Here is a 15,280-nt window from a genome sequence, read left to right as displayed (position 1 = left end):
GCACCCACCACCTCCATGGGGATGTGATAGGGAAGAACAAATCTGACCCCATACTGAGTCTGTTTCTTTTACTTTAACCTTTTTGTACTCTATTGCTCTTGTTACAAGTTAATCACTAAAAGAATGTTGCCTATAGCCTGGAATATACAGGGTAGCCCATTCTCAAGGCTCTGACCTTTAAAGGTATAACACTTTCCCATTCATAGAGATAAAAAGTTGCAGAACAGAGAATAACATTTGTCTTGTTGGAGGTTTATAGGAACATTGTGCCCTGACCAACAGGACAGCTGCAAGAACAAAGGATTCCAGCATCAAGAAGGCTGCAACAACCAGCCACACCCCCTCCCCTTTTAGTATAAAAGAAGCCTGAATGGATCTTTGGGACACTAGTCCATCTTCACAGTCTGCTGGCTTTCTGAATAAAGTCACTAAGCCAATCCTTCGTGTGGCTTTCTGGCCTCATTTCTCATGCATGACATCCCTGTTTCCACTTCTCACCCTTGGACAGAGTCCACTCCCAGAAATCACGTCGGGTCCCTGCCCTAGAGCATTACATTTTTGACTTTAAAAGAAATGGGCAGGGCTCCCCTGTTGGCACAGTGGTTAAGAATCCACCTGCCAATGCAGGGGACATGGGTTCGAGCCCTGGTCTGGGAAGATCCCACATGCCGCAGGGCAACTAAGCCCGTGTGCCACAACTACTGAGCCTGTGTGCCACAACTACTGAAGCCCACGCACCTAGAGCCCGTGCTCCACAACAAGAGAAGCCACCGCGATGAGGAGCCCATGCACCGCAATGAAGAGTAGCCCCCGCTCGCCGCAACTAGAGAAAGCCCACGCGCAGCAATGAAGACCCAACGCAGCCAAAAATAAATAAACTAAATAGATAAATTTAAAAAAAAAGAAATGGGCTATCTACCACAACTTTTACGTAAAAATCTTATTCCTCCAAAGAGTGATTAGCTCTCACCAATCAAGCAACTAGAACAATTTCATCTAATTGCTATCACACTGACATCACAGATAGAGCAGCCACCAAAATTAAGCTCAAGACTTAATTAAGCTTGTAGACTTGAGCAAACCAAAATCTATAAATCAGTAAGGATACTCCTTAAAAGAAAAAAATGTAACTTTACCTGTGGCTATAGCAAATGGCTATCGTCAACCCAAGCTGCAATTAAAAAGAGAGAGGCATACATATTAAATAATATCAAGCATACACTGAATTCACAAGAAAACTGATTTAACGTGCCAATTTTTTTTAAACATTTCTTAAAACACCTTCCTGCTAATGCTTCCTAAATAACACTTTTTTTAAAAATAACATGTTTTAATGATCGATCTTTAGTTTCAACTTAACTCTTAAAAGGATAATGGTATTTTGAAAGGGTCTTAAACAGGGTACAATATTCCATCATGGATTAGACAGAAGGTGTCTCTCATCAGGAAAGACTTCCAAAAGGCTCTTTTTTGCCTTTTTAAAAATGCTTTAATTTTTATTTTTTATTGAGGTGTAATTGACAAATAAAAGGGTATCTATTTAAAGTGATGACATATACACATACATTGCAAAATGGTTAACACACATTAGCACATTAATTAACACATTCATCGCCTCACAGAGTTACCTTTCATTTATTTTTTTGGTGAGAACACTTAAGATCTGCTCTCTTAGCCACTTTCAACTATGCAACACAGCATTGTTAACTACGGTCACCATGCTGTACATTAGACCCTCAGAACTTATTCTTCTTAGCCCTGGAAGTTTTTACCCTTTGACCAACATCTCCCCACTTACCCCCACCCTGCAGCCCCTGGCAACCACCATTCTACTCTTTCCATGAGCAAAACAGGGCTCTTTCAGCTCTGAGACAAAGCCGTGAAAAGATGGGACTGCAGAGCAGATCTGATTCTGAGGTTTGCATTAGGAGAGCATGGCCACGCCCAGGTCCTGGGAGCGACCCTCTCACTACCTCCACCCCAGGGGGACTGACCACTTGGGCCAGAGCCTCCCTGAGGGGATCAGCACAGACTTCACCCTGATCCTGTCAGCTCAAGGCCAGCAAGGCAGCTCCGAGGACTGCAAGGAAATCGCACCTGTGATATACACGTGACATCAAGAGAAAGTGTACACGACTGCCGGGCACGGCCACAGGCAGAGCCTGAGGTGACACTGCAATTTCCTCCTTACCCTGTAGGGGTGTCAGGGAAACCTCTCAAGAACAACTAGAGGTCGGACCATATGGCCTGGGCCTCGGCTGGTTAACGCAAGGCCAGTGGTGGATTACGTGACAGCCACGTCCAACTGCTAACCATATGGGTGTCAGCAAGTGATTTAACCTCTCAGAGCCTCAGTGTTCACAACTGTAAAATGGGCAAAGTAATTATGTTCTCACCAGATTAACATAAGGATGAAACAATTTTTCTATCTATGTGTTTGTATCTGTGTGTATGCCCACGTGTGTGCATACTGCCTGATGGATAGGAAAAAAACTCTATAAATAATCACTACCACTATTTATAGGCAACACCCCTCTATGAAAATGTCACACTCCAAAATTTAATTTTTAATTGTTTTTAAGTTTAATTTTTGCAACTTTGCAAGTATTTCATCATGTAAAACACAGTGATCAGCCCTAATCATGCCTATGTAAGTCTCACTAACCCACTTGTGGCTGAATTGTGGCATGACTAGTTTAAGAATCTCAACTGCAGTTAAAAACCGAAGCATCATCTATACTATCATTTCTGGGCCAAAAGTCCACCTGAGTAGCACCTTATCACCCCCAAACACGTCACTGCCCATTCCCTTGATGTCAGCTCCCATAGAAGTGGGGGTGGGGAGGTGACTTTTGTGGCACCCTCCTGGGTGCTGCAAGATAACAGGAGGGTCCCTGGGGTAGTGGGAGGGTCGATGGGGTAAGCAAGAGACAAGGGGAGGAAGAGTTAGGAGAAATCTTTGTGATAAGAAAGCCCAATTCTTCTAACCAGCTCAGGATACTGCAGATCCCCCAGCTAGTGTGGGGGTAGCTCCGGAATCATTCGGCTGGGCGTCACCACCGCAGGCACCTGAAGTATGGAATCAGCGATGGTGAGATGAGGCTTCATTTTACCGAAAGCGTACCTAGAAGTGAAGGCATGAAGGAGATAACAGGTTGATTTCGTACCCCTCGCCTGAGTGCATTCAATTATCCATTTCAGCTCAGCCAGGAGTGCACGTCTCTGAGCCTTCAGCAAACAGAAGAGGAAGATGCCTCAGGGACCGTCAAGAATTTAAAGAAAAAGGAGGAAATGATTGGGGGAATGAAACAAAAGTAGAAACTGCAGCCTAAAAAGGTCAGAATGAGCAACTTGCCCATTTCACGGGCTGGGTAACTTCACATTTCCTGGGGTTAAAAAGTTCCGGCTTACAGTTAGGCTAATTATAAGATAATTTTACTGCCTGAGTATTCTGATAAGCTTTGGAGTACTGTTTAACTGGTGCCTTTCCACAGTTGAAAGATAAGCCCTTGCTGGAGCAGGGAGAGGAAATGGGTCTGGGGAAGGACAAGAATAAGAAAAAAAAGCAGAAAAAGTTGTTACATGGCAGCTGTGCTGGTTAAAAGGGGCTGGGAGATAAATCCTTCACAGAAGCAAATTTGAATTAAGCATTTTTATTAGTCTTTTACTGGCTTCTGAATCAAATATGTTTTACAGTCATTTTTAAAAGGACACCTTTGTTAAGGAAGAGAGTGTGAACCTTGGGATGGTACAGACCAGCCACAGAATCCCACAGGTCTCCAGAGATGCGCTAGGGAACAGGATGATTGGCACCTGTACAAAGACCCCAGAGCTACGTGGGAGCCCACTGATGGGACAGATAGGAACAGGTCATTGTACAGTCCTTCTGGAAACCTGGCTTCAATGCCACATAGGATGCACTGGATCTGATCAGGCAGCCCGGAGAAGGTAATGGAACAGTGTAGAAAGCTATTGCGGGCCTCGCCATGAAACCCCACATTGGAACAGGCAAACGAGGCCAGTGAGCTGTGTGGGGAGCCTCCTTATGGTTCCTCCTCCTGCATCCTACCTATTATCTGACCCTAGAGAAGGCAGGGGAGGCAGAGACTTCTCTGAGGTTTCTGCCCCATAGCAAATGCCACATCAAGGTAACTGGGCCAACTGCTGAGAGATGGGCCAGAGATGCTTTTCTCCCTCGGCCCTAGGGACGTGCATCAGCCAGCCAGGCCTCTGTGAGCGCTCACCCTGCGAAGAGGCATCAGCATCTCAGAAATTCTTCGAGCAAGTCTCACCACTGCCTGCGTGTGCACACACAGGCACATGTGCACACATTCACACCCAACTCACTCGTATGTGTGTGCACATAGGCACACACGTGCACACTCGTGTGTGCATGCACACACTTACAGAGGCACACCCACACCCATGTATGCATGCACAGGTACGTGTGCATTCCTATTCGTGCATGCACGTGCACATATAAATAAGCATGTGTTCCTGGGTGCACACGTGCACGCACATGCTTATACAATACTCACATGCACCAGCACATGTGCACATATACATACAGATACACATTCCTACAGCCATGTGTATATGCATTCACCCATGTGCACTGAGACACTTTGGCATTTGAAGAGGCCCATAGAGCCTCTGAGACAAAGGGGGGCCTCAGACAATTGACCCTTTTGTTGCTGGTCTCAGCAGGGGCCCTGGGGAGAGAGGGGAGGGAGGCCCGGGGGTTGGCCCCCTGACCCCGGCCCAGCCCGGGCTGAGGCCCAGGGACACGGAGGTCAGCGGAGTTTTGTGCAGCCACCCTCCATGGAGAACACCCCCCCGGGACATACTGTAAGTATTGCCAGAGGGCACTTAACAACCTCCCTTCTTTCGAGATTCCCACAATTTGTTGATAACAAAATTCAATCACCTTTTAATGGCCAGGAAAGAGTAATTTAACTTTTTTTTTTTTTTTTTCAAAATCTCCACCAATTACAAAAAACCTTTTTCCTGCTGCTTCGGCCTGAAAATGCTCCTTTTTTTGGAACAGCTGACCGAGGCAGCTGTTTCGTATCAAGTCTAGGGGTTTTCTATATGACCCAGGGAGCTCAGACAACTGGCAGGCCTTCCTGCATTAAAGGGTAATCTGAGAATAATTTGCCATAAAACACCCAGAAGTGGGCCAGCTGTAGCCGGATACACCCTATAAAGCACCACGTGGACTGTGCAGACCTTGTAAAATAATCATAATTTTAGAAAACACATTTTTAAAATCCATCTTTTGAAAAAACTTGAAAGAAGTGGCTGGCACTGTCTTAGAAGGCAGTAGGGAACGTCCTTACAGGTGCACCGACTGTCACCAAGCGCCTCTTCCCTGAGGCCCGCTGGCCCAAGGGTCCCTGTGTGGCTGGGAATCTGCTGCGCTTCGTGTTTACAATGTGCTGTCAAACACACAAGGCTGCCAGCAGCAGGTGAGGAGGAAAAGTCCAGTAAGTGCCAGCCTCCAAGTCATCCAGCTGGTGACTGGTGCTCCAAGTGTGAGTCCAGAACTTTCTAGACCAGGGGTGCTTTGCTGGCCGGGGCTGTGACCAGAAGCCATGCCCCTTCACGTGGTCAGCCACCAACCAGCCACAGCCCTGGCACCAGTGCTCCCCGTTCCTCAAAAAAAAATGCTGGATGTCAGGGGTTTTATTATGAAAACTCCCATGTTTGAAACTGATTTGACTATTTTTCAAGAACTACGGGAGCCAAACAAAACACGTCAGTGGAATCTGGCCCAGGGGCCGCGGGTCTGCAACCTCGCTTTACACCTTTCCGTGCTGCCAAGGCTCTGCTCGGGTTCTCCAAGCTTCCAATCTTGAATTAATGAGTTTGTGACAAATTTGGGGAAAGCCTTCCTGTTAGGCGTGACTCTTCCCTCCCTTTCCTATACTTTGGTGGTGATTGTTTTATAGTTGTTTTTTTTTTTTTTTAATTTCAAGGGTCCAAAGATTTATAACATCACAAAATAAACTCACAGAGAAAGGTTGTTGTTTATTTTCCTCCTGTATTTTTTAAATGATTTCCTCCCCTTTTCTGGGAAAATATGGGAAAGGAGCGTGAAGGGGAGAAGAAGGGCCATGGCGTGGACAGAATCCCACACAAACAGAGCCACGGTGTGCTGGTCCAAGGATGGGAGGCAGGGGGAAAGTGATCCACCGAACACATCCTGTTAACCCCTTCTCTGGCTCTCCTTCCAACACTGTTCTCTCCTCCTAATAGCCAGGGCCCCCGTGCTCCCACAAGCAGCACCTTCCAGAGCTGGTCTTCCTGCAGGTAACACCCCAGACTTCCTGCCCCTCCGTGCGTGACTCTGAAACCCTGACACACACGCCACAACCCACTAGTCCTCAGCAGTGGATGTCCGTCTAGGGCTGTCTTAGGCACTCGCTACTTCCTCTGAAAAATTAACTATGCTGGACCAGCCAATGCTTATGGTCAGTTGCAATGAGCTTTGTGGTCCAGTCTCCCACTTTTTCTTGCCTGTTTCCTCACGTGACCTATTTCATAGGGTTGTTTTAGGCAGATTAACTTAGACTTCTGGGATGAGGCCCTGACCCAGACCTACTGAATCAGAAACTCTGGTGGGGGAGTGGAGTGCGGGGCAGGTAGCCAGTCCTCCGGGGGTCAAGTTTAGGAAGCACTGAAAGAGATGATGTATGGAAAGAACTTAGCAAAAGGCTTGGCACAGGTGAATTCTTAGTAACTGTGACGACAACGATGATGATGATGTTACAGTTCATAATAAAACTCTTTTCATTTTATGTCCTCTTAATGTCATGTCAATGTCCCACACTCAACTTCAGGGATTATCATCGCTGTGAGCTCAGCCAGCTAGTAGGCCTGGGGTGATGTCTGGGGAGATGAGGCTCACAGGTGATTACCCACTCAGCAGGGAGAGGTGTCCCCACCCGGCTGAGATCCACTGTGTGTTGTCCACAAACAAGTACAGGGCCGGCTTCCTGGAGGCCAAGGGCAAGTCTCAACAGGCTGCAGACCTGCCCTCCCCGCACTACGCTTCTCTCTCTCATTCCCATCAAAAGAGGGAGGAGGGCTTCCCTGGTGGCGCAGTGGTTGAGAGTCCGCCTGCCGATGCAGGGGACGCGGGTTCGTGCCCCAGTCCAGGAAGATCCCACATGCCGCAGAGTGGCTGGGGCCGTGAGCCATGGCCACTAAGCCTGCGCGTCCGGATCCTGTGCTCCGCAACAGGAGAGGCCACAGCAGTGAGAGGCCTGCGTATCGCAAAAAAAAAAAAAAAAAAAAAAAAAAGAGGGAGGAGACGGCAAGAAAGGCAGGAGGAAGAAACAACAACATATTTCTCATTATTGAGTTTATTTCGTGATGTTATCCTTCCTTGGCCCTTAAAATTAATTCTTTTAAAAAAAACTGAAAAAGCTAAAGAAAAAGTCACACTTAAGTTTAGGAAAAGAAGGGCATGTGCATAACGTAAACTCTTTCCAGATTTGTCAGAAACCTAGTAATTCAAATCTGAAACTTTCAGAACCTGATGTAAAACTTGCTAAATCAATGGAAATTAACATTGAAAAAACACTGAAACCTAGGCGGTGGTTGTTTAACCAACCTAAGAAAACAAGTTGTTTTCAAGTCTCTAAGCCCCAAGTAACTGAAAAGGTAAGACCGGTGATGCTGCTGTCCCTCCCCGCCGTTCCTGGGAACCTGAGCCAGGCACCATCTTTTTGGAGTAAAAGTTAAACAGCTCTGCTTGGAAAGCTTGGAGATGAGTTTTCACAAGGACTTGCTTTGTCCCCCAATTCGCACAAATTAAAAACATCTGTGAGTCTTGAGTTGCTGCCCGTTCCCCCCACCCCCAGCAACAGCACCTGGGCCCCCTTTTGCCAGGCATCTTCCAGGGACCAAGCCCCATGAGCCATGGGTCAAGGGACCACCCCCTGCCCTGCTCTCAACCCCGGTACCATCCTCTGCAGAGAAACAACAGTAACTGCAGCCCCTCCCCAGGAGACCAGGGGCTGGACACCCTCAGGGCCCAGCAGTGGTGAGGACTCCTGGAGGCCAGCTATCATCCTTGTCATTGTCATTCAGTGGCCGTGGTCTGTCCACCTGTGTCACAGCAGAGTGAACTCATGGGCGTACATCAGGTCCCGGTTACTCATCTTTGTGTGGCCGGTACCCAGAGCTGGATAAACAGGGCAGCCAGAGAGCTTCATGAACCACTGAATTCACTCCAGGGAGAATTCAGCTTGTATTCACTGAATTCACTTACAGCTTCTGAGTGTCAGAGGAGCTGACCGTATTTTTTTAAGTTTTAGGTTTCCAACAAAATAACGGTAGATTTTGGTTTCTTGGCTTCTCTTGATATGAATGGTTGGGTATTCGATAATATGAAGAAACCACACACTCTTTTCGCAGAAAACCTAATTTGCACCGGCGTGATGATGGACATGGATTCTGTGTGCAGCCTACATCACAGAACAACTAACCCAGAAAACTCTGGATCTTTCAGTGGCAAATACTACTTAAGTGAAAGCCTGATTGTAAGTCAGAGTCAGCCGGGGGAGAAGGAAGAGGCTGAAGAGAAGAAAAGGAAGTGTATGCGGACTGAAGGGGACAAACGGGTGAGACCCTCACATGCAGTCAATAACAAGAGTATTATTTTAGGGCATTTCTGTGGTGGATTTTGGCCTGTTAAATACAAGAAAATGAAAGGCCGTTCATAGCCTGTCACTGCAGCTTAGCGACCCCAAAACCGCTCGTTGACCCACTCTGACCCCCAGATCCTCATCGGAGTCAAGAGTAAAACGCCCAGGAAAGGAAATGCCTTTTTAACGTAAGACACAAGAATACTTTTAAAGAACCTGTTTCAAAGAAAGAATAACAGTTTTCTTCCTTCTAGCTCTTACCTACTTTCTCCTCTAATCAAATTCCTACCAGAAGGAAATTCACAAAAACGTAAACAGACAAACAAAAATCCTTCCTCCCAGGTATATGGGACATGGGCTAAAATGAGGCCCTCCAGAAAACATGACAGCAGCTGTTAAAATGAGCACAGTAAAAAGAATTTAAAAAATAATTTTAAAAAAGTGCAATATATCCACTGTTGAAAAAGAGACAATATCTTTTTAAGTAAACTCTTAATTATGAGATAACTGTATTAATAGATTCACATGCAGGTATCTGAAATTATATAGAGGAATAATGGAGAGAAGCCCCATGTATCCTTTGCCCAGTTTCCTCTAAGATGTCATCCCCAGTGACATTTTGCAAAATTATCATGCAATATCAGTGAGGGTATTGACATCAATACAGTCCAGCTACAGAACGTTTCTGTCACCTTGCGATGCCCTTTTATAAATGCCACACTTTCCTCCCACACTTATCCCTGTTTAGCCCCTGGCAACCATCAGTCTGTTCTCCAGTCCTGTGATTTTTGCCTTTTCGAGAATGTAATATAAATGGAAGCCTACAGTATGTAACCTTTGGGGATTAGAGCTTTTCATTCAGCATCATTCTCTGGAGACTGATCCAGTTGGCTGCATGTGCCAATAGTTCATTCCTCTTCATTGCTTAGCAGTATTCCATGGCATACTGGAATACCACAGCCACGTACTCTGTTAAAGGACATCTGGGCTATTTGCAGCTTAGGACTATTATACGTAAAGCTGCTACGAACATTCATGTGCAGGTACCTGCATGAACATAAGTTTTCATTTCTCTGGGATAAACACCCAGGCGTGCCACTGCTGGGTCATACGGTAGCTCCATGTGCAATTTTATAAGAAACTGCCGAAGTGACTGTACTGTTTTACAATCCCACCAGAAATGTATGAATGACACTGTTTCTCTGCATCCTCGCTAGCTTTTGGTGTTATCACTTTTTTTTTAAATTTGTGCCATTCTGATAGGTATTATTCTGATAGCCATTGTGGTTTTAATTTACATTTTCCTAAGTGTTTAATGATGTTGAACATCTTTTCACGTGCTTATTTGCCAACGGTAGATTCTCCTCAGTGAAATGTTTGCCCATTTTCTATTTGGATTGGTTGTTTTTTCGCTGTTGAGTTTTGAGAACTCTTTCTATATTCTATATACTAGTCCTTTGTCAGATATGTGGTTTACAAATATTTTCTCCCAGTCTGTAGCCTGTCTTTTCATCTGTGTAACAAGGTCTTTACAGAGCAAAAGTTATTTGTTTTGATGAAGTCCAACTGATCAATTCTTTCTTTAAGGGATATGCCTTGGTGTCTACTCTAGTGAGGTGGATGGACCTAGAGTCTGTCATACAGGTTGAAGTAAGTCAGAAAGAGAAACACAAGTACCGTATATTAACGCATGTATGTGGAATTTTTTTTAAATGGTACTGATGAGCAGGGCAGCAATAAAGACGCAGACATAGAGAATGAACTTGAGGACACAGGGTGGGGGGGGGCGGGGGAGGGGGAAGCTGGGGGCAAAGTGAGAGTAGCGTCGACTACCAAATGTCCAATAGATAGCTAGTGGGAAGCAGCCGCAGAGCACAGGGAGATCAGCTCGGTGCTTTGTGACCACCTAGAGGGGTGGGATAGGGAGGGTGGGAGGGAGGCTCAAGAGGGAGGGGATATGGGGGTATATGTATGCATATGGCTGATTCACTTCGTTGTACAACAGAAACTAACACAGCACTGTGAAGCAATTATACTCCAATAAAGATGTATAAAAAAACTTTGAAAATAAAAGTATTTAAAAAAAAATTTGCATACCCGTAGACCCCAAAGATTTTCTCCTATTTTTTCTGAAAGTTTAATAAATTTATGTTTTACATTTAAAGCATGATCTATTTTGAGTTAACTTTTGTATAAGGTGTGAGACATTTTTTAAGATTTTAATTTTATTGGAATATAGCTGATTTACAACGTTGTGTTAGTTTGTGTGTACAGAAAAGTGATTCAGTTATACAAATACATATATTCATTCTTTTTTAGATTCTTTTCTCATATGGGTTATCACAGAATATTGGGTAGAGTTCCCTGTGCTAACATTTTGCGGGTGGGGTCGGGGGGGCGTTGTTTGTTTGTTTATAGATGCCCAATTGCTCCAGCCCCATTTGTTGAAAAGGCTATCTTTTCTTCCATTGAATTTCTTTTGCACTTTTGTAAAGAATCAGTTGGGCATATTTATTGGGGTTTATTTCTGGGCTTTCTATACTGTTCCATCGATCTATTTGTCTGTCTCTCTGCCAAAACCACTAGACTCGATTACTATATAAGTATTGAAATTGAGTAGACTGACTCCATCCACGTTATTCTTTTTCAAAAAACAATTTTTAGGGACTTCCCTGCTGGCGCAGTTGTTAAGAATCCACCTGCCAGTGCAGGGGACAAGGGTTCGAGCCCTGGTACGGGAAGATCCCACATGCCGCGGAGCAACTAAGCCCGTGTGCCACAACTACTGAGCCTGCGCTCTAGAGCCCGCGAGCCACAACTACTGAGACCACGTGCTGCAACTACTGAAGCCCACGCACCTAGAGCCCGTGCTCCGCAACAAGAGAAGCCACTGCAATGAGAAGCCCGTGCACTGCAACGAAGAGTAGCCCCCGCTTGCCACAACTAGAGAAAGCCTGTACACAGCAACGAAGACCCACCGCAGCCAAAAATAAATTAATTAATTAAAATTTTTTTAGCTATTCTGCTTCCCTTGCCTTCCCATATAAACTGTAGAATAATCTTGTGTATATTCACACACAAAAAAATCTTGCTGGAATTTTGATAGAAATTGCATTAAACCTACATATCAATTTTGAAGAAAATTGGCATCACTACCATATGGAGTCACCCAATCCATAAATGTGGTAGGTGTCTCCATTCATTTAGATCTTCTTTTATTTCTTTCATTACCATTGTATAATTTTCAGCCTGCAGTTCCTATACATGTTTGTTAGATTTACTTCTGCGAATTTGAGCAAGTGTAAATTATTTTGGTGTCCACATGTTCGTTGTTAATATACAGAAATACAATTTATTTGTGTATGTTTATCTTGTGTGCTGCAACCTGCTAAATTCACTTAGCAGGTTCTAGGAGATTTTTCGTAGGTTCCTTGGGCTTTCTGTATAGACAAGCATCATCTCCAGATAGGATCGGTTTTGTTTCTTCTTTTCTCATCCAAATGCCTTTTCTTTTCTTGCTTTACTGCACCAGTTAGAAGTCCAGCACTATGTTGAGTAAGGGTAGTGAAAGCAGGCACCCTAGCCTTGTTCCCAGTTTTAGGAGGAAAGCATGCAGTCATTCACCATAATGTATAATGTTAGCTATGGGGGAGGGTCGTAGATGTTATTTATCAAATTGAGGAAGCTCCCTTCTTTTCCTATTTTTCTGACTTTTTTTTTATCATGAATGGGTGTTGAATTCTGTCAAATGCTTATTAAAAACACTTATCCTGGGGCTTCCCTAGTGGCGCAGTGGTTGAGAGTCCGCCTGCCGATACAGGGGACACGGGTTCGTGCCCCGGTCCGGGAAGACCCCACATGCCGCGGAGCGGCTGGGCCCGTGAGCCATGGCCGCTGGGCCTGTGCGTCCGGAGCCTGTGCTCCGCAACAGGAGAGGCCACAACAGTGAGAGGCCCACGTACCACAAAAAAAAAAAACAAAATCACTTATCCTCCTTTAAACTATCCCCTCTTCTCCTCTGTCTAGTTTTTTAAAAAATACAGAAAACGAATGAGAAACCAAGCCCTCTGTCCAGGTGTAGAGAACATAGGCTAAGATGAAGCTTTCCATAAAACACATTCACAGGTGTTACAAAAGAGTGTAGTAGATCTGATGTGAAAAGTGACACAACATACTTTTAAGCAAAAAAAAAAAGAAAATTGCAGGTACAATCTAAATGTGCATATAATGTGTTGAGGGGATATCTGACATTGAATGGTTATATATATAATTATTAGAAAGGAAGTCTGGAAGACTAAATACCAAATTGTTGGATGGGAGGGGTTTGGGTGGGAAAGGATCTTCACTCCCTATCATTTTACACTCTTCTCCAGTGAGTAATGTGAATGCTTTAACATAAGCAGGTATTAATTGGTAATTTTTAAATGATCTAATAAGGGAAAGTATGGAAAACAATTACCTTGCAAAATGCTATGAACCATGTACTTTTTGCATAGCTGAATGCAATTTTTCTCTTAAGGTGCTGTCTTTTGTCAGCCTGAAACATGGATGCTTTGGCAAGGAGATATTATTAAACTATGTTCCACCGCCACTCAAATTCACACGGAATAAAAAGGACAACATTTTGAAATAAAGATTCAAGAAAGGGAGTAAAAGAATGAGGACACATCTCTTGGTAATAAAGTCTTTCACCCCTACCCCAGTAGATTCTCACAAAGTTTCCATTTCATGACCTGAATTTTTAGGTCAGTATTAAAGGTGCTAACTTCGGACTTTGCTGGGAAGGGAGGGGATTTGTCTAAATTGATGGATTTGATAGAGGCAGTGACTGAAATGCTGCACACACACCCAGCAGAGGGGGAGAAAGACACAACCAGACAAAGAGAGCCCTACCGAAGTGTGATTGTGTGGTCACTGGCATACGGAGAAGAAACGAAGCAAAACACCATCTCTAGTTTACAAGCACTGCTGTGAGCCATCGCTGCCTCATCAGGTGACAGAAGAAACATGCTGAGTTTTCTCCATATTTCCAGGACAATTCTCCAAGGTGCGTTCCCTTCCTCGGAAGAGAAAAATCAACTTCCCAAAGAGTAGTCAAGTCAAGCAACACAGCTGAGGGGAGACAAGCACAGCCCAGGGCGACCAGTGAGGCGTGGGACCAGTACTAACCACCACCAACAAAGACCCAGAGACACAAACCCACCTACCGAAGCGGATGCCAATTAGACTACAATGAGCTGACACTCCAAAGTGAGGTGGGGTTGGAGCTTGGGAAGTTCAGCAGGTAAAAAGCTGTAGTACTGGCATAAAAGGCACAGTCACTGAATCAGAAAATCTAACCAGTATCAGACATATGGGAAAATACTCAAGCTTAGGATGTAATATGAAAAAGGCAGAACGTAAGCGAGAAGCATTTCCACACTGACGTTACGACCACAGAAAAAGGTAGCACAGGTGACTCCCTCTCATCCGCAGCTCACCGGCCCGGCCACCCTCTGGGGTCAGCCAATGCTCTCCTGCTGAGCTGCTCTGGCCCCGCCCCTCCCCGTGAACCCCACTGCCACCTCCTCGAGAGCGTGGCCTCCCCTCCAAGGAAGCACAGCAAGAGCTTCCTACGGGGCTGCCTTTCTCCAGCTGGAAACTCAGAGCTGATCACACTGCCGAGCCCTGTGGAACGCCCTTGTGGGACCCCAGTGGCCGTGTGATGAAGCCGAGACTACAGAGCTACCTCACCTGCCTTGTGGCCCCTTTTTCAACCACCCACCCCTTTCACTCCGACCTGGCTCATCAAATCAGCCCCAGATTCCCAAACGCAGTGCATGCTACTCCCTTTCCCATCCCACCCCATCCCATTCCCTGCAGTGCTCTTCTCTCCTCAGTCACCTTCCAAATCCTATTCATCCTACAAACCCCCTCAAACATCATGACCCCTGGGAGGCTTCTCTGCCCGAGCCCGACTTTCATCAGCCCCTCTTCCGGCTCCTTCGCCCAGCATGTGCGAGGCTGCGGTCTGTGTACAGACGTCTTTCCAGCATCCTGCAAGCTCTTGGAGGGCGGGTTTTCACCTTCCATCCCATGCCTGGTCCACGGGGAATCCAGGAGTTCAGTGAACATTTGTTGAAATCATGGGTTTTGTATTTCCTTCGTTGTTGTCCTTTAACATGGTTATGCAGTTGTCTGTGGACATTAAGTTACATGAAATTTGTATTTGCCTCCCTGACTCAGCAGCCAGCAGAAAACCGTCACAGACGCCTCCATGTTCTTGTGCTACGGTGCAATGGCCACCAATGACGAAGTTGTGCTTATTTCTCTCTGTGTGGAAACTGCCCATTTTATGCAAGTGAGGTACAGGGCTCCAGCTCCATCATCAATGTTTATGAAAAGCCTATTGTGTGCAAGACACTGAGGAGGTCATAAAGAGGCACAGGGCATGATCCCTGAGCTCGGAGAGTGCAACATAAACCAAGAAAATAGCTTCATTATCCACTGTGTTAAGTGCCAGACTCCAGGAGTTCCCGGGAGGGTGACCTTGCTGTGAAACCTTCACAGAGGAGCTGGAGCTGGGCCTCAGGGATTCACACAGATATGAGAACAAGGGTGACTATCACGTGGGGACCTCAGCATCA

At 45.5% G+C, this 15,280-nt stretch overlaps 1 protein-coding gene across 1 annotated transcript in view; it reads right to left on the bottom strand.

Annotated features, from left to right (window-relative positions):
• The window catches only part of ACOXL (acyl-CoA oxidase like), a 353,725-nt gene that overhangs the window by 257,447 nt on the left and 80,998 nt on the right, over positions 1–15,280 (bottom strand). The window contains 1 exon segment of the mRNA XM_029232291.1: positions 1,137–1,171. Within this exon segment, the coding sequence (XP_029088124.1) occupies positions 1,137–1,171 (35 nt within the window).

This window comes from Monodon monoceros, unplaced genomic scaffold, assembly GCF_005190385.1.
Source record: "Monodon monoceros isolate NGI ecotype Baffin Bay Population unplaced genomic scaffold, NGI_Narwhal_1 Super_Scaffold_19, whole genome shotgun sequence".
Classification (NCBI taxonomy): Eukaryota; Metazoa; Chordata; class Mammalia; order Artiodactyla; family Monodontidae; genus Monodon; species Monodon monoceros.
The sequence above is the reverse complement of the archived record's forward strand: the minus strand, read 5'-3'. Positions and strand labels throughout refer to the sequence as shown.